Source organism: Microcebus murinus, chromosome 3 (genome assembly GCF_040939455.1).
Source record: "Microcebus murinus isolate Inina chromosome 3, M.murinus_Inina_mat1.0, whole genome shotgun sequence".
Taxonomy (NCBI): Eukaryota; Metazoa; Chordata; class Mammalia; order Primates; family Cheirogaleidae; genus Microcebus; species Microcebus murinus.
Window position 1 is genome coordinate 37,613,698 of NC_134106.1, and position 23,576 is coordinate 37,637,273.

The 23,576-nt window shown below is 47.2% G+C and overlaps 1 protein-coding gene across 3 annotated transcripts in view; it reads left to right on the forward strand.

The window, feature by feature from the left end:
- The window catches only part of PRKCE (protein kinase C epsilon), a 478,538-nt gene that overhangs the window by 290,711 nt on the left and 164,251 nt on the right, over nt 1-23,576 (forward strand). For all 3 annotated transcript variants that reach the window (XM_012755911.2, XM_012755894.2, XM_012755903.2), the window contains 4 exons: nt 2,844-3,003; nt 5,114-5,148; nt 6,450-6,535; nt 10,574-10,703. In XM_012755911.2, the coding sequence (XP_012611365.1) occupies nt 2,844-3,003; nt 5,114-5,148; nt 6,450-6,535; nt 10,574-10,703 (411 nt within the window). The remainder of the gene's footprint in view (nt 1-2,843; nt 3,004-5,113; nt 5,149-6,449; nt 6,536-10,573; nt 10,704-23,576) is intronic.

A 23,576-nucleotide genomic window follows, 5' to 3' on the forward strand; every position in this document is an offset into this window, starting at 1 on the left:
GAGCAAGAAGAACAAAGCTGGAGGCATCACACTTCTAGATTTCAAAATATATTACAAAGCTCCAATAATCAAAACAGTGTGATACTGGCATAAAAACAGACATGCAGGCCAATGGAATGAAATAGCCCAGAAATAAATCCATGCATACATGGGAACTGCATTTTGGAAGAGCCCCACTCCACAGCAGTGGGAAATGCTGAAGGACCCCATTCATTCCTGGTGGTGGACTCAAGGCCCCTGCTGTGAGGTTCTTGGGGGCTGGGGAACCCTGTGGCTGGCTGGCTTCTGTGCTTGGGGCCGGACACTATAGGCTGACCCTTGGCTTCCCTACCCGGAGGAATGTGGAATTGGAGGTGTTTACACCAGCCACAGACTTGCACTCCTTTCTCCCGTTGCCTGCTGTGTGGCTTCCTTCCTCCCCTCCCATAGCCTCTCTCCCCCCAGCTCTTTGACATAGAATCTGACTTGAAAGGTAATGCAGCCGAGCTCTTGGAGAGGAGCAGTAGAAACCCCTGGGGAGGCTGAGCTCAGACCCTGACGTAGCAGGAGTTGTCCTTGGCTGTCTGCCTCCCACTCTGCACCTGAGGCCCTCCCGTCCCCCACCCCTCAACTTTCCGTAGCTTCAGCGCACCCACTGGGAGGGCTTTAAAAATAAAAGCAGTTGAATTGTTTGCCATATCGCCCCATTAAATCAATGTAAACATACTTTAGAGCATTTTTCATCATTCATTTCTGTAAAAAGTGGAGAAACAAGGCTCGGAGGGAGAACTCCAACCACCATCATGGCAGTGTGCCTCTGAGAAAATTACATTGGACTCGTCGCCCTTTTAACTGAAAATAGAGTTTTCCAGGATGAAAACGACTAGTACATTTGAGAGATTTGTGAATCAGATCGCATCTTAAATGCATTAGGCGACTGGCTTACTGCTTAAACGTATTCCGTGGTGAACCCTTCCGCGAAAGACGCCAGAGAATTTGCATCCCCTGCCTGCAGATGCCCAGGACTGAGGTTTTTGGATTAGATTTTTGTAGATGGGTTTGCAGCAAGGGCCGCTGAATAGGTTTGGGGTTTTGGTTATTGCATTTTTTTTCTGCTTATGAGAATATTCTAAATATAGTGAAAGTACAAAGTGGAAATAAAAATCACCTGTAAGTGGAGGACTGAATGATTTTCGGCATGCTTCTGTGGGTTTGTGTGTGTGTGTGTGTGTGTGTGTCTGTCTGTTTACGTGCATAGATGTCTCTATATTAAAACAAACTGAGGTCTTCCTGTGAGAATTTGGACAGCAGCTTGAGGCCCCTAGGTTGTGGTGGGGGAGGAGTAGGAAGTGGGATGGGATTTCTGTGCCCAGAAGGTGGTCAGAGTCAGACACTCTTTGACGCAATAATCACTAGTTAAAAAGGAAACCCAGGCAGGCTGGGGGCCAGGGAGCAGACCCCCACCTGGGCCAGCTGAGTCCCTTCAAGCTGTAGCCCGGGTGCCGAGGGCACACCCAGGGGACAGCTCCCTGTTTGCTCGGAGGCTGCTTCTCCTAAAAGCACATGCTGGGCATTTGGTCCCCTTCTTGCCCTTTTCCTCCTCTAGTCTCACTGTCCTCTGCCCTACCCCTTCTAGATGACAAGGTGCCCTTGGATTAGTGAGCTGTTCAGGTCACACCTGATATTGCCCCTGCAGGGAAGCTCACATTCAGAGAGGCCCGGGAGGGAGCAGAGCTGCTTCCCCTGAAGACTGGCGCTGTTGGGGTGGGAGGTCAGGCCCTGGCCGACCTCCCTGGTGCAGGAGGTCTTTGGGGACACGAAGCCATCCAGTGCATGTGAAGCTGTGCAGCGCTGTGGAGGGGGGCCTTCTGTGGCCTGCGTGAAGGTGTTAGGAGCCTGGCAGGGAACCCAGAGCCTGCCCGCTCTGCCCTCGGATGCTACGAGCAGTGCGACTATTTTGTGATGTGAGCTTCGGGGACTTGCTGAAGGCAGCGTGGGCAGGGCAGTGTGTGCACAGGAGAACATTGGCTTCTCCCCGACTCTCTGAGTTAAAATCTGGGCTCCATCACTTAATAGCTGAGTTAACAGCAGTAGGTTACCTAACCTCTCTGTTTCTCACTTTGCACACCTGTGAAATGGGGATAAAAGTAGTACCCTCCAAGTAGGGTTGTTGTGGGGGTTCAGTGAGTTACTACATGTAACGCGCTTAGCATGGCACCTGCCACAGTGTAAGCCCACGATAAACATTACCCACTATGGCCGTCTCAGCTCTGGTTGCCATAACAAATTTCCGAAGACTGGGCGGCTTAAACCACAGACGTTTACTTCTCATAGTTCTGGAGGGCAGAAGTCAAGGCCAGGGTGCCAGCATGGTTGGGTTCTGGTAAGGGTTGTCCTGGTCTGGTAGGAGGGAGACGGCAGAAGGCAGTTGTATTAGGCATCTACTTCTCTGAGCCAGGGGGCTTGGGGTGTGGGGATTCGCTGCCCTCCGATGCTCAGGGCGAGGAAATGCTGTCTGTCCAGGGGCGTTCTGCTCAGAAACCGCACTAAGCTTTAAACCTTGAGCCTTTTGACCCCGGGCCCGTGAAACGTGCGGCAGGCGGGCGGCAGGGCGCAGAATGCGGACGGGGACGGACCCGAGGGTGCGGCGTGGGTGCAGCGCGACATGCGTGGTCTGGGCAGCCCCGCCCCGTGTGCGCTCACGCGCTGCGGCTGAGCGGTGAGACTCCTTGGACCCTCAAACCCCTCCCCAGGGGGAGGCTGCCTACCACCCCCCCAAGGACGGAGTCACTCTCCAGCAGGAGGTCATTCGAAGGCGTACTAACCCAGACTCTGTGGTCTTCTCTGCTCTTGTCCCTCCCCAGCCCCTAAAGACAATGAGGAGCGCGTGTTCCGGGAGCGCATGCGGCCGAGGAAGCGGCAGGGGGCCGTGCGGCGCAGGGTCCACCAGGTCAATGGCCACAAGTTCATGGCCACCTATCTTCGGCAGCCCACCTACTGCTCCCACTGCAGAGATTTCATCTGGTAAGCGCCTCTCTCCTGCGAACCCTGAGTTATGGCTTCGGCAAGGAGCCAGGGATGGGGCGGGAGAGGCTAGGAACTTCATGTAAAAGGTGCTTAATGTGCTTTATTTCTTCCTTATCCAATTACAGAAGATTTTTCTACGGGGAGGGAGCTAAGTGTGTGTGTGGTGCATGGGGTGGGAGAATAAATGGGAAAAAGAAATGATGATTCTTAGTGACTTTTCACCTAGAGTTATATATCAAAGGAGTTAAGATTTTATAGCCGATAATGATATTGTGATTTTGTTTTGTAAAAGGAATCCTTATCTTTTAGGCAAGCTGAATTGTTTACAGATGAAACGATATAATGTCTGGGATTTATTTCAAAAACCAGTTCTGGAAGGAGGGGAGAGAGGCTAGGGGCCATGTATTGAAAATTGTTGGAGTTGGGTGATGGGTACATGAGGATCTATTATATTTGCCACTCTACTTTTATACCTTTGAATTTTTTCATAATGAAGTTAAAAATATTCAATTGCCAATATCTGTAATACAAAGCAATTCTTAGTAGCTGTTCTAACAGTGCTTCTACTAGGTTATTGAAATATCACAGGAGTGAGAGAACAGTGTTGGCTGGAGTGGTAAGGGAAGGCTTCCTGGAGGAGGTGGCATGTCTCCTTTCATGATGACTAGGAATTTGCTAGGCAGAGAGGGTAGATAGTAGGCCTTTTGGGAGGTAGAGAAGGATATGGAGCACTTGTCTTAGGGTTGGAGGAGGACTTTTAATGAACATCTGCCATATGCCAGGTTCTATCTTAGGCACTGGAAATATCTAATTAAATCTTCCCGATATTCTATGAACTAGGAACCATTCCACTAACAACACCAAAGCTCAGAAATGAAAATGAGACTAGCCTGATGTCCTCTGGCTAGGAAGTGTCGGAGTGTCACGATTCCACCCCCAGTTAGCCTGTCTGTAACCGTCACGCTTTCCGTATGCCCCCTAGCCTGTCTGGCAAGCTCTCTGAGCTGCTCGGAGCTGACATAGAGGTTTCCCCACACACAGATTCAACAGGAGAGGGTGCGTGAGGCCAGGTTTCAGTGTGAACACAGCCGGGGGACATTTGAATTGGGCTCTGAGGACCCCCTGGCCGCCTGAAGTATCTGAGAGTTTCTTGTCTCATCCCCATGGTGTTATCGAGCAAGTCACCAAGGTTGGCATGGACGTCTGAGACGACGCGGCTCAGAGCAAGCTCAGCCCAACCGAAGCACAAATAATACCCCGTTCCAGCCACAGACAGCTTTAATTCCCGGGGCGGACTTGGCCTTCTGACCTCCACGTTCCATGTTTTGGTCATGAATTGAGTGATTGGCCTTACGTAGGTAGATCCAGGTGTCCTCTAAGCCCAGGGCAAGCACTGCTGAGCTCTAGGTTCCCTGGGGTGTAGCCGAATGACTTCTGGCTCTCCCGCTGGGCTGGGAACCGCAGGGAGCTTGCTGACAAGACGGCGTTGGTACACTGAGGACAGGGCGAGGCCCGGCTGGTTTGATCTGTGTCCATGCTGCCGTTCAGCCTTGCCCTGGGGACCCTACTCTGGCCATGGAAGGAACTTCTAAAGGGTGGATTGGACCCTGAGTCCTGGCCACAGGCTGGCCCCGATCCCTTGGTGGTCTCTAGAACGCCCAGGCCAGCCGCAGCTCCTCTCCACAGTGGGAAAGCTAGAGAGCCCGCGGAGCGTGTCCCGGTGCTGGGAGACAAGGAATGCCCCTGCTGTCCACGAGGAAGGGATGTGTGACTGGTCGAGGCCTGCCCCGAGCGAGCAGGGTCGTTGTGGCTTTCCAGAACACTGCTGACCCCGCTGGAGTGGTTATCTGTACAGGAAACCAAGCTCTGACACTGGCCAAACCTTCACCCTCTCCAAATGCCAGGGCTGCCCTCTTGTGGCCTTCTAGAAAGAGGCATTTTAAGGCACCCTGCAAGTAGAAGTAAGATCGCACTGCTCCTGGACTCGATGCACTGGTGTGAGGTGGGTAGGGGCCAGAATTGCATGGCTTTGCATGTTTGTTTGTTTTTTTTTTTTTTGACCTGGTAAAATGTTACTTTTTTTAAATGATTGTATTTTCTTTTCCAGGGGTGTCATAGGAAAGCAGGGATACCAATGTCAAGGTAAGAGGTATTTTATGAACTAAATCTTTAGAGGCCCACGGTTAGCTCCAGATCAGTAATGCTTGTAGGAAGCACATGCTGGGTTTCATCACATTTGGAAGCTCTCTACAGTCTGTGTGCATATGCTTCATCTCGGAGTGGCAGGACCCTGCTTTCTTTGTCCCTGCCTGGCTGTTACTCCCATGTGCATAGATAGGAGCATATATACAGGAGGCACCTTGCAGGTGCTACCCATCTCCAGGTGCCCTTGTGGTCTCAGCAAGCCCCCAGTCCACCCCACCTTTGAGTACCTGTTGGAGCAGAGAGCACTTTCGTCTTTCCTAATGAGACATCCTGCTTCACCTAGAGGCTGCCTGAAAGTCCTGCTGTGTCCTGAGCCAGGCTGTGTACGCCAGCAGCTCCCCACCCTGCTCATTTAATGCAGTACCACTGAATACTCCTTGCTGATCGCTTTCTTGTCTCTTCTGTAGAATCATTAGCTCTTAAAATCTTAAATCTCCCTTGAAGGTATTTAAGATTATTTTGTTTTCCAGTTAATTGACTACAAATGCAAGGTTAAGCTGTACAGAATTGGAGGGTGGAAATATGATGTGGTCACATTGAGGTTTCTATGCGGTTAGAACAAGAAAGTCAGTCCGTCTCTTTGCCCGGTGCTGTTTAACTCGGGTCTCACCCTTGGGGGAACTTGGGCAGGTTCTGTGGGAGCTTGCTGTGTCTCTCAGACAACGTGTGTACAGACAGAGAGATACTTACCTCCTGGCTACCTATCACCCAGACTGCCACATGGCACTAGAGACAGAGCTACAGCTCGCTCCTTGTAGACATTTTAAATGCAACAGGAACTTTGAAGTTTGGCATGTCAGGGCTCAACCAGATAAAAAAAGCCTGAGAGCTCCTGTGCTGCCTGCTGCAGTTCTCCCTGTATCACGTCAGCCTCCCTGGCATGATCCGGAGTGGAGCACGGGGCAACTGTACCTTTAGTAGACAGTGTTCCATGGGAAGGAAGTTGTTCCCTGACCTTGGCATATGGAAGTGAGAAAATTGATCAGTACTCCCTGAACTAGAGAAATCTGCTGATGCCTTTGACTATAAATGTGTCATTGCTCTCCAGAGCATTTAAAAAATCCTGATGGCTCTGGTGGCAGAGTGTTTTGAAATAACTGCATAATGAGCTTTGGGGAGGGTATTAGGGCTCAGTGACAGAAGGGGCGTGGCTCCCCTTGTCCCTCCCCTGAGACCTGTTTGGACCCTGGGACAGGTGCTCCCTTGTCACTCAACCATCCCATCTTTGCTGTTTGCAGTCTGCACCTGCGTGGTCCACAAGCGATGTCACGAGCTCATAATCACCAAGTGCGCTGGATTAAAGAGACAGGAGACTCCCGACCAGGTAAGTATTTGTGACATGGGAGCACTGGGCTTCCTCACTGCCAACCCCTCCCTTCACTGCCTGCTCTGTGGTCCCCGAGAAAACCACCTCTCTCTGAGACCCCACCACTTTCTTGGATGTGTTGACCAAAACCAAAGGGAGCTGTCCACGGTCTCCTGGCAGGAGGCGGGGTCTGTGTGATGAGAGCAGCTCCAGGTCAGTCTCGTCCCTGTGGACGTTACTATGCCAAGCACCGTGCGATCCCAGAGCTCACACCCACAAGGAAAATGTGAATCCTTTTATTTTGTTATCTCATCGGAACACTGAAGTGGCTGATGTGTCACCCGCTCCACGCAGGCGCTAAACAGTGATAGAACGACACACAAGCAGGGACCATATCTTTAATGAGCTGATGGGGAAATGGAGTGGAATGAGCAGCCCAAGGAGTACTTAGGAGGCGGAAATAACCATGATAATAGCAGCCAGTGGGCACTTTCGTGCCCTGATTTAAGCACTTTAGCATATATTATTTAATTCCATAACAACCTCAGTGTGGTAGATGTTACTCTCATTTTAAAACAGAGAGAAGCACAGAGAGGTCAAATTAACTTGCCCCAAATCACATGCCTAAGAGCCACGTTCAAACCTGGGTGGTCTGTCCTGGGGTCTGAGCCCTTGACCGCTGCACTGTGTTGCCTCTGACTCTCAGGAACTGTTGTCACATGGGCTATTAAGGACATCATTGGGATAAGGAAGCAAGAAAATTCAGTAGCAAAGCTACATTTCCCCTGACTGAGTGGTTGGGAGAATGAAGCTACCACTGGTAGACTGAAAACCTTTCGAGGAAGATGACAAGTGTGAACGTGGGTATAGGTGTTCTGTGTTCAGAACAGCTAGTTTCAAAGGCATGCTTCCAATTCTAGGTGAAATAATACTGTATCATCACAGCCTGTTAGAGTCGAGGATCAAAGAGAGGGGCCCTGGGTAGGTTTATAATCAGCTTGGTTTATGATGAAGAAGGTCTACAGTTTGGCTTCCAACAGGAGACAATAATTCAAGCAAATAGCATCTTGGTATTGAGGCATTTCCTATCCTCTATCTCCTTTTGCTTTCACACCATCTCTGGGAAGCAGCAAGGGACAGGCTTAGACTGAGCCAGGAGTGCCCAAGTTGTTCACAAGGGTCCTCCTGTCTCGCTGACAATTGCAAGTCAGCCACCCATGTTTCCTGACTCCTGGTCTGGGCTCGTGGTCCAAGCACACTGTTACCCCCATTGCTTTCCCAAGTTCGTGGCCTGCTCTGCTTGCTGCCTGCCTGCCTGCCTGCCTGCCTGCCTGTGGACGTTGCAGTGAACATTTATTAGGCATGTCCTATATGGCTGGCACTGTGCCATGTCCCCTGGGAACTAAGGAGCACAGGAGTCCAACCCTCAAGGATCTCACAGGCCTCATCCCCTGTGAGGCTCTGCAGGTTTCTAAAGCTTGTCCACACTTCCCTGGAGGGAAAAGTCCTGTAAGAGTCCATGCCATTCAGGTTACAGAGTTGAGATTGGAAATGCCAGAACCCAGCTTCATCTGTGATCTAGTTCTTCTGACTGTCTCTCCTGGCATGTTGAGCAGTGAAAACTCTCCAGTGAGGTGTGTCCTCTGATTTGGCATGTATCCCAAGGGACAAATTACCAGGGATTGAGGAAGGGAGGCTTTAGGTTTCCTAGCTGGGCAGGGTCGATGACCTGTCCTGGTTCTCCCTGCCACTGTCTCAAGCCTCCCAAGGCCAGTCTCCATCAGCGGCAGCCTATCTGGCCCTCTGGGGCCATGGGCAAACCTCTGCTGGAGACCAAGCTCGGAGCTCATTCTTCTGTGTGACCACCTTTAGTGTGATACATGTGCACACACATATATGTACACACATACCGCAAACACAGATACCCTTAAACACCATGCTTCTAATGCCTTCCTCCCTATCAAAGGTGCTCCGAGGACAGGATCCTTAAATATTTGGCACCAGGAGCACATAGCTGGTGAGCCCCCCTGTCTTGTGTCTGTGTTAGCTGAGGACTCGCACCCTCCCTGCGCTTCCAGCTGTGATAACCAAGGAATGCTCTGTCTCCCTTTGTCACCTTCCTCTTTTCTCTTTTTATCTCACAGTTCTGTCTTTCTGATCTCTCTGTGTTCTGAGTCTTGCTCGCCCCTTTGTTTTTCTGTCTTCCCCAGCAGGAGCGTGTGTGTATCCGACCGGCGCCGTTCAGTCTTTGGATTTGCTTCCCAGTCTGTCTGACTCCGTGGTGTGCTCGCGTGTGTGTCCTTCATCTCCTCCCACCGTTCTGATACCGTAGAGTTTTTAGTGGTCCCACCTGAGGGCCACACAGTGCTCTCCACCCCACGCTGAATCTCCCGGTCACCTGGGACAGCTTTCCCACCTTCCCACCTTAGTCTGTCATTCCTCTCTCGCTGGGGCTATTCCTGGGAGGAGAGCAGGACTCTGTTTTCAGGGAGCTGCCGTGTCTTTGGGATTAGCAGGAATGGAGTGGGCACAGTGATCTCATACATCCTCAGCGGTGAGGCAGGCAGTTACAAAGTTGACACGTCTGTATTCACAAATAGGCACACCCAAGCTATGAATCCAAGCAGGAGCAAGTACAATTTTTTTCAATTTTTTTCAATAAATCCTGGGAATCCTGTACTCAGGCAAGAACCCTAATTGGTAGCCCGTGCATCCGAAGCAGGAATCAGTAAAATCTTAGTCCAGTGGAAGGACCAGCCGTTCCTTGGAGCTGGGCGATGGGGAACGTGGTGTGAGGTCAGGTGACACAGAGCACATGGGCACCTGTGCCTTTATGCTTGCCTTCCAGCCTGGGCCCCTGTCCGGCCTTTGCCTCCCCTCTCCTTAGTCCCCACAGGGGCCTGTCACTCACAGGGAGCCAGGGCCCCGCTGCCTAGTTGCATGCTGACTACTTCCTAACTCCCAGGGCAGCAAAAGCGACATCCTTCCCTGCCCACAGGTGTCTCAGGTGTCTGTTCCACTAGAGACACAAGCAGAGGGTAGTTCTGTGGAGGGGCAAAGGCAGCCCAGGGAAGTGGCCCACGCTGAAGACCCCTTGCTTCTGTGGGGCTCTTGGTGTTTCCCACCTCTTCCACCCTGCTGTCTCACTGACCCCGCGGTCCTGTGACCTGGCACTGGGGGGCATCAAGGGGCTTACCTGAGACCCCGGTGGTTTGTGGCAACCTCAGACCCACAGGTCCCACGCCTGGAGTCCTGACTGTTCCCACCTCTCTCCCTTTCCATCTTGCCGCCTTCTCTGTACCCCTTCAGTACTCAGCGAGAGGCAGCGTCATAGGCGGAAAGCCTGGGTCTGAGTGAGTCCACACTCAGGCTGGAAGCCTGCCTTTGCCTCTCATCGGTTTATAGACACGTTTCTCAGTCCCACCATGTTTTCTTCCCTTGTTTGTGAACTCGGGGTAACCATGGGCCCACCCCATGGAGGGGTGGTGAGGTCTAACTGAGATGATGGTGCCTGGCGTGTGATCAACACTGACAAGTTAGTGTCACCACTCTGTATTTGGCTATCTTTATCCCAATTATTATTAGTCCTAACAGATGACCCATGATTTCCAGGACTATGCTGAGTTCACCTGCTGCTATATCCAATGCCGTGTCCCCCGTTGAGCTGCTGGAAGACCCTTTGCCTGGGCGGTGCTTCCATGCACAAGCAGCATTGAAGGCCCGTGGTGACATCTCACGAGTAGCCCAAGTGTGAGGTGCAAATCGAGGGCTGTGTGCTGTGGTCCTGTAGAGGCCTGAAGTCCTGGTGTGGGGTGGCCAATAGGGGGGGCAGGCCTGGACTGGCAGGTCTGACGGGCCACCCGGAGTGAAGGTCCAGCCAGGGTGGAGCCTCCCTTTGCCTCACCTCCCACCTAGGGAAGCTTTCAGAGCCACGCTAGGGCTGCCACCTACGACAACACATGCCATCTGGGAGAGAAGTTCTGTAAGAGTCCGGTGACGAGAACTCCAGGGAAGAAAGGAGCTGGGCGGTGACCCTGTGTCTTGCCATTCCCGCAGGTGGGCTCCCAGCGGTTCAGCGTCAACATGCCCCACAAGTTCGGCATCCACAACTACAAGGTCCCCACCTTCTGCGACCACTGTGGGTCCTTGCTCTGGGGCCTCTTGCGGCAGGGTTTGCAGTGTAAAGGTAAGTTGCCCCCTGCCCCACCCTCAGGCCCCGCCCCTGCCCGCCCCCACTTCTCCTCTTCATAAAAATCCCTTGTCTGTTCTTGTAGCCTAGGAAGTACAATCCAGATATGGACAAGGACTGAGCACAAGCCCTCTTTAAGCCCTCCTTAGCAACTCTGAGCATTTGTTAGACATCACTGGGCTGAGGCCGTCCCAGACTCTGTGATGGGAAACACCGAGGAGGAGGAGGAGGGTGTGACATCCCCCCTCCCACCACCTCTTAGGATAATTAACAAGCTGGGGAGGCAAGATGAGTCTACAACAGTATAGAAATAATTTAAGAAAAGATACGTGGGAGCAGAGGGGAAGAAATATTTTTGAAGTGAGGACATGAAGTAAGTGGTGGATATGAATTGGGCTTTTCTGTCACGATCCATGGCTCAGAGCTTCCTCTTGAGAGGAGCGGTGCCAGAACACTGTCACATAAGGAATCTTACTGATCCTTCACAGGCTTGGAGCACAGGCGATACTATCCTCATGTCCCTGGTGAGGAAACTGAGGCTCCAAGACTGAGTAACCACTCACGTCACACAGCTTATTTGCAGAAGTTGGATTTGAATCTTGACTTTTGAGTTTGAGTTTCTCCTTCTGTCTCCTGTTATGCCTGTGAGTCGTCCACCCTATAAGTGGCACGGGACAGAACGTAACGCAGGGAGGTGGGAACATATTTTGGGAGTGTGGGGAGTGTCCAGCTTTATAAGCTGGCTCATCCTGCTCACAGGTTTGGATAGCCATGAACTAGTGGGCAGGAATATTGCATGGGCATTACTTTAAAATAGTGTTTTCTTCATACTAAATGTATTAATAAATTCCCATTGTGGAAAAATAGGCAGTAGATAAGAAAATAAATTGAGGACATAAAAAATTGGTCATCAGAGGGATCCCAGTGAGAAATTCTGAGAATAAGAAATAAGGTAATGGCTGGAATGGGAGTGAGGAGGATGAATTTATTCGACAAAGTGACCAGATCCAACTGAAAGGATAGTGACACCAGCCCCCGAGATGAGAATACAGCAGGGAGGACAGGATTGGAGGCAGAGGTAGGTGGTGGAGTTGAGGTGGGGACATGTTCACCTGAGGCGACCGTTGGATGTGTTCATGGAGCCGTCCAACTGTTGAGCATTCCCACTGACATTGGGGGGAGAAGACCATCTAGCCTGAGCATTTAGATTTGGGATTTGTCAATATCCAAGTAGCAGTTAAAGCTATAAAGTAGATGTCACTCTCCAAGGTTAAGTACCTTGAGTTTGAACAGAGAAAAGTCAAAGATAGAACCTTGTGGGTGGGCTAGGGAGGGAGAGGTCACCAGCATCCAAGGATGAGCCTGCCAGGACAGTGGGAGAGAAAGACCTCACAGGTAGGAGGAAGAATAGCAGACAGGGGCGCCATGGAAGCCAAAAGAGCACAGAGTCTTAAAACTTAAAAAGTGGTGAGTGGTACTAAATGCTCCCAAGAAGTTACTTAAGACAAGACATAAAACATGGGGTTGGATTTAACAACCAGGAGGCCACTAGTGACCTCTGCAGGAGCCGTCTTAGTGGGACAGTGGGATGGAAGCCCAAGTGCGTAGGCTGAAGTGAAAATGGAGAGGGAAGTACTTTCAGAATGTATTAGTTAGGGATAAGTGAAAAATGAGAGATGATGGAGGGGGGGAGGGCAGGCGGTGGGCCTTAGGAGTTAAGATGGTATCCCTCCCCCAGGCCTGGTGCAGATGGCTTTCTGTGTCCAGATTAGTAACCCGGGAGGAGGGGAGTGGGCAAAACGATCACTGAAGTTTCTAACCTGTTGAGGGTGTTATATGACAATTTCCCTTGTTTTCTGAGACAGGAGGTTCTTCGTGAAGTTGAAGGAGAATTGGGGGTGGAAAAGGCACACAGAGGGTGGCAAAGGTTGGGAATTGCTGTTGTGGGGAGTGAAGATGGTCCTGACCCTGGGCGTGAGGACGTGCCGACTGTCGACACAGCCTCTGTCCCGTGGGGGCTTCCAGCCTCTCTGGAGGCCGGAGGGAGGCCATTCCGTCCTCCCTTTCGAGGATCCTGTCTAATGCTTTCTAGACCCTGAACGAAACAAGGTCTGCCTGAAATCGTTCAGGAGAGATGAAAACCAAGGGAGAGGACAAAAGAAAGGTAGTGGGAATCTTGAATGTTCTTGGTGGAGGAGTGATGTGTTTTTGGAAAGATGAGTGTGGTTACCGGGGAGCAGAGCCGCTCTGGTAGGACTCTGACGAGGCGACGTCTGGTTTTTAGTAAGTGTATTAATTATTGATGTATCTAGGGAATCTAAATGAAGATACCATCACCTCATAAATATTGATACTTTAGGAAAGCAGCCCAGATGTTGCTGCTGGGGCTGAGGATCCCTGGATGACCCAGAAGAAAGCAGGGCCCAGGGACAATGTGTTCAGCCCTCATTAGGCAGGAAATGCTATTTTCCCTGTTCGAGGAAAGAAAGGGGAGAATGAGGGTGCCTGGAGCAATGATATCCGTGCACGGGAGCCCAGCAACCGGGAGGGGAGTCGGCCACACACAGGCTGAAAGGCGAAGACTGTTCAGAATGCAGGTCCCCAGCAAAAGTCCACAGACTTTCCCTCTTCCGTCCCTCTGATGTTGTCACCGGGCCATTTCCCCCTTGCTGCTATCCTCCTGTGGCTTTTCTCCCTCCTAATTAAAGGACTTAATTTTTAGAGCAGTTTTAGGTTTACAGCAGTAAAGTTTAATGGAAAGAACAGAGAATTCCATATACCTCCCCCACCGCGCCCCATACACAAAGCCTCCCCGCCACTCAGCGTCCCTGCCAGAGCTGTGCGTCTGTTACAGCTGATGAACCTGCACGACACATCATCATCACCCAAAGTCTCCAGTTGACCTTGGGGTTCACTCTCCGTGCTGCATGTTCCATGGGTTTGGACAAATATGCGATGACATGTATCTGACATTATAGTATCATACAGAGTAGTTTGCCCTGAACAATCTTCCGTTTTATGTGTGTCTTGAGAGCCTTTCCCCACAAGCCTTTTTGGCTCTGCAGACTTCCTGCCCTAAAATTTTGCTATGGGTCGTCTCAGGCCTTTTTATGTATACATTTGCTGCATGGATAGCTATACACACGCTGTATTAGTGTCTTTTGCTGCATATCAAATTATCCTAAAACTTTTTGGTATAAAACAACCAATACTTTCTCAGGGTTTCTGTGGGTAAGAAATCTAGAGAGGGGTTGGGGCTAGAAGAGGCCAGCATGGGCCGAGGGGCTGCTTGTGCCCAGGTGTAAGCCTGGCTCTACAGCTGTGGTTACTAAGAGAAAGAAATCCAGACTTGGTGACCTGCGTGGGTCCCTCAGCAAGGCCCGGTGGAGCTGGTCTCGTGCCTGGCTTGGGCTGGTGCTCTTCCTGGACCATACTGGTGGGGCCTCCCGGGGGGAGACCCAGTGTCCCTGTCCTGGCTGGAGATCGACCATCTGGGAAGCTGGTCTGTGTCTTCAGCTTTGTTACTGTTCCCACTGCTGGGATAGGTTCTATTTTCAGCAGAACAGGTTTCTCAAGAGCTGGTTCTACGAGGAGGGATTCATGAGATTGTCCTGAAGTCACTCTCCTTTCAACCTAAAAGTGTCCAAGCCACACAGGTTCAAGAATGCATTGTGTATGTTCTTTCTGGGGACTGTCCCTGTATGAGCCAGGTAGATGTAATGACACTGCCTCTGTTTTACTGGTGAGAGTAGGGGTGCACAAAGGCATACAACAAGGAACTGTGGGGGCTCCCTGCATCATGGGGGGGGGGTCCTTCCCCTGCTCACGGCTGTGGGGGCCAGACCTACAGAGGATGCTCACACAGTTGTTGGGTAACTGAGCTCCTTAATCAAAGGCAGAAAAACACTGGCACTAAGCAAACAAGTAAAATATTTCCTTTCTTTTGTTTCATGATTCAAGCACCTGCCGTGTGACACTCTCTCCACACTCATTCGTGGATCCTCCTGAACACTCCAAGCATCGCTACCCAGTCCACAGATTAGCTTCCAAGGTTCCAGTGTTAGCGTAGTTGGCCTCTGGGGCAGCCAGATCCTTTTCATTCTCCACTTTAACAGTGTCACCGCCTCCAGCCTCGTGTTCACCTGCATAGTGAGCCTCTCCCGGGCCCTTTTCCACCTGTGTTTTATGTTTCCATTGACACATGGAGTCAGGTTCCCCCAGAGGGAAAGATGCCCAATCCCTTACGATTGCTATTTCCTTCCTTAAAGAAGATCTGGGCTTCTCACCTGCCCCATGGCCCACCCTCCACACTTACCCCTGAAGTCATTAGACGCTGAGGGAAATTTCACAGGAAAGCCAGACCTGCTTACGAAGCCTGCTGTCTGTCCTGCAGGGCCCCGTAGAAGTCCTCTTTCTTTCTCATCCCTATCTGGTGTGGGCTGTCTGCACCTCCCTGTCCACCTGGATGAGGGCAAAGCTCAGGGAAGAAGGTGTGTTCTGGGAAGGCCTGGCCTGCACATTCCTGGTGAATCACTTTCCCGGCTCCTGCCTCTCTCTCATAACTATCCTAAGCACTCTGGTCCAAGGCTGTTTTCGTGTGCTAAGGGGCAGGGTGCCACCTACTCGCCAGGAAGTAATGAATTGGGGGGGGGTTGCTGTGGAGGTCACAGGCCAGAAGTTGGGGGAGCTGTCCTGGTTTTCTTACTGTCTGGCCGGGGATCACAGGCAGGTCACCCTGGCTTGGCGTCCCTGACTTTTAACCCCAGTAGCCCTGTTGCCTTCTGAAGGATAGGAATGAAAATAACAAAAACAGAGCAACCTTAGCCATGTACCTCGTGGAGGCTGTGCGAAGCCATAAAGGTAAAGGCCTGTCTGCCTCCTTTTGTCCCTCCTTTCTTTCTTAAAAAAGGTATTTGGGGTATTTTAAAAACACTAAAAACAAAAAATAATTTTTAATTTTCAGCATTTCTGGAAATGTCAGTCCTTTTATTTTTAACAACTAGGCCCTTTGTCATACCTTCAACTTTTTATTTTTAGAATTGTAAAGAGCACAATACATAAATACATTCTGACTGTTCTCACTGTAAAGGTTCAAGCAAGACTTAAGTTAGATATGTTAAAAAAAATGAAAATCTTTATATTTTCTTTCCACTTCCATCCTCAGATTCAACTGCTACTAACATTTTGCTATGGGTCCCTTCAGGCTTTTTAATATACATTTCCTGCATGGACACTTATACACACACTGTGTTAGTGTCTGTTGCCACATATCAGATTATCTTAAAACTTATTGTTATAAAACAACCAATATTTATTTTCTCAGAGTTGGTGTGGGTCAGAAATCTGGATGCAACTTAGCTGGATCCCTCTGAGTCAGGGTCTCGTGTGGTTGCAGTCAAGCTGATAGTGGGGGCTGTGGTCTCATCTGAAAGTTTGGAAGAAGATGCACCCTGAGCTCGCTCACATGGCTGTTGACCAGAGACATCAGTTCTTTGTCATGTGGGCCTCTCCACAGGACAACTCACAGCGTGGCAGCTGGCTTCCTCAGAGCGGGCAAGTGAGAGAGGATGCCCAAGACACAAACCAGTCTTTTGTAACTTAACCTCAAAAAGGACATCTCATCGCTTTTGACATTCTCTGTTCATTAGATGACAGTCACCAGGTCCAGCCCATACTCAGTGGGAGGAAATGCCGTCAGGATGTGAATGTCAGGAGGCAGGGATTACCAGGAACCAGCTTCGGGGCTGCCCACCACACCAGTACCCCCAATCCCACCCCACAAACAGGATTGTCCAGTCTGTGGGGTCCACGCTGACCACTCTTTCAGAAACTGAAGCTCTCATCTCTTACCTTCCATCACCTTCCTCTGATCTTGTTCACCATAGTGCTTACCACCTTCTCACATTCTAAATTACATATTTTTTCTCTCTCTCCGGTAGAATATAAGCTCCACGGGTGCAGAGATTTTTATCTATTTTCTCTGCTATTGTCCTACTACCTAGAACATAGCCTGAACTTTGGTACTCAGTCGATATTTAATCCAATCCTGTATGTGTTGTTCTGTAATTTTCTTTTATGACGATACATCTCGGGGTCTTTCCAAGGCTGTGCATAGAAGTCTGTTTTATTCTTTTTAATGACTGCTTGAAAGTCCAGATTATCAATGCTCCATGGAGTATTTAAATATTGGCCTCGTGATGGACATTTACTTGTTTCTGTGCCATCACTATTTTAATCAATGCTGCTGCAAACATCTTCATACATGCGTCTTTGTGCATATGTATAAATATTTATGGAAGAAAGGTTCCTAGAAGTCCAAGAGGAACTTTAAGCCCTTTTATTTTGGTGGTTGAATTACACAAGGAGGGAATGACACAAAGGTGCTTTTGTTGGTTGGTTTTTAATTCAGGTTGTGTTAATGGACTGCTTTACCTTCTTTTGCGTTGACGTTTAATTTTCTGTGGACAACACAAACTCATGTGAGTTTAGAGTTTTGGTTTCTCTGTTGGGGTCTGGTCTGATAGTTGTTTATGCTGCCTAAGTATTACTACTTTTCATAGAGTTAGAACCCACTGAAAAACACCTTGGTTTGTGCAAGGTGTGATGGAGAACTTGGAAATACAGAACTTCTTTAGCCTTCTAGAAACTTGTACTCAGGCACTAAATATAACAAATGAAATAATGGACCATCATTCAGGCAGTGAATCGGAAATAATGGGGAGCAATTCACAGGCAAGGGGGCAGCAGGGCCAGGTGGTCAGGAAAGGGAGATGGGGCTTGAGCCACACCTTGAGGGAGGAGAGAGACCTGGGATGGGGAGTAGGGAGCAAATGGGAGTGCTCTCAGTCGATTTGAGGTCCTTTGCAGTGGGACCTGGCAATGCTTGGGGACCACGACGAATGCCTCCCCACACACACTGAAGGTCGGTGAGAGACTCAGTCCGAGTTCTTGTCTGGGGAATGCTGAGTAGCAAACGGTAGGCCAGTCGTGGTCCTTGGAAAGCTCTGAGTGATGGTTCCGCTGTGGTCAGCACTCCCAAATCTCTTTCTGGTGACATTTGGCCCAGCATGACCCCAGTGGGCTTTGCTCTAACCTCTTCCTCCTCTTTTGCCTGAGATGCTACAGTCAGTGACTCTGCCCCACACCCTGACAACTTCTATTACACAAGCGTGCAGTTTCCTATTTACTATTGTTTGCTTTCTGTCTCTGAGCATGGCATGACTGACTGGAACCTGTTAAGAAATCAAGCCATTGCCCTGGCTTACCCTGAAGGGCCAAATTACCCTCAGATAAAGAAATTCCTGCAGCACACGTAGGTCTGAGTGTCTTCTCAGGCTTGGCATGGCTCTGTCATTGTTCTCAGGTCATCAATCTCGGCTATAAAGCAGATGGAAACAAAGTCTCTCCTAGTGACAGTAGAATATGTATAGAAGATGAAGGTCAGTGTGCCCAAGCCGCCCAATCTGTCCTAATAGAATTGTGCTATGCCACCCAACACATAGCAGGTGCTCAACAAATACGTGGTGACTAGCTGGGTGCAGTAGCGGAATAGCGATTCTCCTTTTATAGGCGGCCCTGGGCAAAGCTGCTCTGTTGCTTCCCTGCACAACTTCATCCAGTGAAAGTGGGCAATAGGAAGTATCCTGGAAAGAGAGGCCTTAAAGGGTGCTCCCCAGTAGTGATGGGGGAAGGGCCTTGGGTGTTCTTTTGGTCATGTTAATGTGAGTGCCCCTCAGAGTTCTTTTGGTTCCACCTGGCACATCCACTCTCCTTTGCTGGTCTGCAGCCTTCCAGTGACACCCTCAGGGCCTGTGCTCCCACTGGGACTGCCTGGATTGTCTGGGGCTCCCCTTCCTAGGCCTGCTGTGTCCCTGGTTCCAGGATTCTCAAAGCACTTTCAGAGTCACTGTCTCATGTCGTCTATTTTACCTGACGTGTGATTGCAATTTTTTTGTTACATACTGAGTTGGCTGTGTAGGTATCCCAGAGAAATGGCAAAAAATAATACTTTTTAAAAATCAAAAGTGAAGTCCTCAAAACTATTTCTGCTTTGCTGACCAGCCAGCCTAAGTTGTTTTGTCAGGACAGGCAGGTCCAGCATTTCAACACCAGAGGGCGCTGGTGGTTAAGTTATTTAGAGCAGTTGCCCAGGCCACGAAATTCTCTCTCCCTTTGGCTCTATTCTCGCCATGTCTGTCATCTCACAAAGAGGCAGAGGAGGAGGGCCTTCATGGGCTTAGTGGGCAGAGCAGGTAAGATGAGTGAGAGTCCAGGGCAGCTGTTGCTAAGGGGAGTAGGATGGAAAATTCCAAGCAGAGTGTTTCAGGTGGTGTTTTCAGGTGGTCATTAGCAATAGCTCAATTGGTCGAGCCAGCGCCATGGCCTGGCTGTGGTGGTGCTTTCTTGTCGGGTGTTGCTGCCTGAGAAAGCCCCCGCCCACCACCACACCCACCCTGCCTGTGGCCCGTGGGCATCTTTGGTTCAGTGGCCCAGTTGACCTCTCCAAGCCTGGTTGAGGGGTGTCGTGCCATCAGTAATCAGATTTTGCAGAGCACTCCGGAGGTCTGCCCCATCCTGCCTGGTTTCATTCCAGGGATGGTTTTGTTTTCTTAAAAACTTTTAATAGACTTTTTTTTTTTTTTTTAAGAACAGCTTTAAGTTAACAGCAAAATTGAGCAGAAGGTACAGAGATTTCCCATATATCCTTGCCCTGACACATGCATGGTCTCTTCACTGTCAACATCCTGCCCCAGAATGGTACATTGGTTAATAGTCAATGTGAAACAATTGATGAACCTAATCAACACATTATTATCCAAGATTAGAGTTTACATTAAGGTTCACTCTTGTGTCATACTCTACCGTGAGTTTGAACAAACTTACAATGACATGAATCTACCATTATTGTGTCTTAGAGAAGAGTTCCACTGCCCTAAAAATCCTCCGTGTTTCTACCTATTCATCCCTTTCTCTCCTAACTCCTGCCAACTACTGATTCTGTTACTGTTTCCATAGTTTTACCTTTTCCAGAGTGTCATATAGTTGGAATCATACAGAGTGTAGCCTTTTCAGATTGGCTTCTTTCACTTAGTAAGCCTTTAATGTTCTCCATGTCTTTTCATGGCTTGATAGCTCCTTTCTTTTTAAGGCTGAATAATTTTCCATTGTCTAGATATACCACAGTTTGACCATTCACCTACTGAAGGATACCTTGATTGCTTCCAAGTTGGAGCAATTATAAATAAAACTGCTTTAAACATTTATGTGAAAGTTTTTGTATAGGCATACGTTTTCAGCTCATTTGGGCAAATACCAGTAGCACAATTGCTGGATCATATGGTAAGAGCATATTTAGTTTTGTAAGAAGCTGCCAAACTGTCTCCCAAGGTGGCTGTACTGTTTTGCATTCCCACCAGCAATGAATGGAAAATTCCTGTTGCTCCATATCCTCACCAGCATTTGATGTTGTCAGTGTTTTGGATTTGGGCCATGTTAATAGGCACATAGTTGTATCTCGTTGTTTTAATTTGTAATTCCACAATGACATGTGATGTAGGGCATCTTCTCAAATGTTTATTTACTATCTGAATATCTTTTTTGATGAGATTTATGCTCAGGTCTTTTTCCCATTTTTTAATTGGGTTGTTCATTTTGTTGTTGTTGAGTTTCAAGAGTTCTCTATTTTGGATAACAGTCCTTTATCAGATATGTCTTTTGCAGATATTTACTCCCAGTCTGTTACTGTTTTCTCATTCTGTTGATAGTTATTCTTTTTTCAGAGCAAAAGTTTTTGATTTTAATGAAGTTCAGCTTGTTATTTCTTTTATGGATCATGTCCATGCATCATGGTGTTGCATCTAAAAAGTCGTCTCCATAGCTGAACTCACCTAGATTTTCTCCTACATTATTTTCTAGGACTTTCATAGTTTTGCAATTTACATTTGGGTCTGTGATCCATTTGGGTTAATTTTTGTGAGGGGTATAGGGTCTGTGTCTAGATTGTTTTGCATGTCCAGTTATGCTGGCACTATTTGTTGAAAAGACTACTTTTTGCTCCATTATGTTGATTTTGTTATTTTGTCAAAGATCACTTTACTATCTTTATATGAGCCTATTTCTGGGCTCTCTAGTCTTCCATTTATCTATTTGTCTATTCTTTTGCCAATTCCACATTATCCTGATTACTGTGGCTTTCTGGTGAATCTTGACATTGAGTAGTGTCAGTCTTCTGACTTCATTGTTCTCCTTTGATATTGTGTTGGCTAGTCTATATCTTTTGCCTCTTCATAAAAATTTTAGAATCAGTTTGTCAATATCCACAAAATAACTTTCTGGGATTTTGATTGAGATTGCATTGAATTTATAGGTCAAATTTGGGAGAACTGACATCTTGACAATTTTGAGTCTTCCTATTCATGGACATGTAATAGCTCTCCATTTATTTAGTTCTTCCTTGATTTCTTTCAAGTTTTGGTAGTTTTCCTCATATAGATATTTTACGTTTTTGTTGTATTTAATTTATACTCAAGTATTTCATTTTGGAGGGTGTTAATGAAAATGGTATTATGTTTTTAATTTTAAATTCCACTTGTTCATTGCTGTTATATAGGAAAACAAGTAACTTTCATATGTCAGCTTTGTATTCTGCAAACTTGCTATAATCACTCTTTGGTTCCAAGAGTTTTTGTTGATTCTTTTGGATTTTCTACATAGATAATCATGTCATCTACAAAGACAGATTTATTTCTTCCTTTCCAATTAGCATACATTTTTTTCCTTTCCTTATCTTATTGCATTAGTTAGAACTTCCAGTATAATCTTGAAAAGGAGTAGTGAGAAAGGACATCCTTGTCATATTTCTGATCTCAGCAGGAAATCTTCTGTTTTCTTACCATTAAGTATGATGTTAGCTGTAGGGTTTCTGTAAATGTTCTTTACTAAGTTGTGGAAGTTCCCTTCTATTCCTTGGTTGCTGAGATATTTTGTCATAAATGGGTGTTAGGTTTTGTCAAATGCTATTTCTGCATCTATTGATAGGATTATATGATTTTTCTTCTTTAGCCTGTGTAATCAATCTATGATTGATTACATTAATTGATTTTTAAATGTTGAACCAGCCTTGCATGCCTAAGATAAATCCCACTTGGGCATGATATGTAATTCTTATTGTACATTGTGGGATTCAATTTGCTGATAAGTTCTTGAGGAATTTTGCATCTATGTTAATAAGAGCAATTGGTCTGTAGTTTTCTTGTAATGTCTTTGTTTTCTTTTGCTATTAAAATAATGGTGGCCTCATAAAGTGAGTTTGGTTGTATCCCCTCTGTTTCTATCTTCTGGAAGATATTATAGAGAATTGATATAACTTCCTCCTTAAATGTTTGTTAGAATTCACCTTTTGGGCCTATTGTTTTCTGTTTTGGAAGTTATCAATTATTGATTCAATTTCTTTACTAGATATAGGCCTATTTATATTGTCTATTTCTTCTTGCATGACTTTTGGTAGATTATCTTTCAAGCAATTGGTCCATTTCATATACTTGAGAAGTATATGTATCGTGCTGTTACGGAATGAAGTCACCAATAGATTTCAGTTATATCCAGTTGATTGATGATGATGTTGAGTTCAACAATGTCCTTGATGATTTTCTGCTTGCTGTTCTCTTCATATAGAAGAGTACTGACGTCTCTAGCTGTAATAGTGGAGCCATCTATTTCTCCTTGTAGTTCTACCAGTTTTTGCCTCACTTATTTTGATGTTCTGTTGTTAGATACTTGCACATTAAGGATTACGTTTTCTTGAAGAAATGCCCCTTTCCCTTCCTGATAATTTGCCTTGCTCTGAAGTCAGCTTTGTCTGAAATTAGCCACTCCTGCTTTCTTTTGATTAATGTTAGCACAGTATGTCTTTCTCCAGGTCCTTACTTTTAATCTATGATTTTTTATATTTAAAATGGGTTTCTTATCAACAATGTATGATTAGGTCTTGTTTTATAATCCACTATGATGATTTCTCTTAACTGGTATATTTAGATCATTAACATTTGAAGCAGCTATTGATACAGTGGAATTAATATCTCCCATATTTGATACTGTTTTCTATTTGTTACCCTTGCTCTTTATCCTATTTTGGTATTCTACTCTTTTTATGCTTTCTGTGGTTTTAATTTGAGCATTCATTTTATGATTTAATTTTCTTTCCTTTCTTAGCCATATTAGTTATACTTCTTTTCTTTCAATTTATGTTAGTGGTTTCTCTAAAGTTTGCAATATGCATTTAGAAGTAATACAAGTCCACTTGCAAATAATACTATACTGCTTCATGGTAGTATAAGTACCTTATAATAACAGTAATCCTAATTCCTCCAATCCCATCCCTTATCTCACTGCTTTTATTTATTTCACTTACGTGTAAACATATGTAGCCTATATATACCACGATCACATATAATCGGACACATTGTTATTATTTTGAGCAAACTACTATCTGTTAGATCAATTAAGAATAAAAAAAAACCAAGTTTTTATTTTACCTTCACTTACCCCTTCACATTTCTTCACCTGCTCTTCCTTTATGTAGATCCCAGTTTCTCAGGTATGTCATTTGTCTTCTCTCTGGAGAATGTCTTTTATCATTTCTTTCAAGGCAGATCAACTGCCCATAAATTCCCTCAATTTTTGTGTGTCTTGAGAAAGTTTTTATTTCTCCTTTACTTTTTAAAAAATTATTATTTTTATTTTAGCGTATTATGGGGGTACAAGTGTTAAGGTTACATATATTGCCCATGCCCCCCTCCCCCCTCGAGTAAGAGTTTCAAGCGTGTCGATCCCCCAAATTTTGCACATCTTACTCGTTGATGTTGTATATAC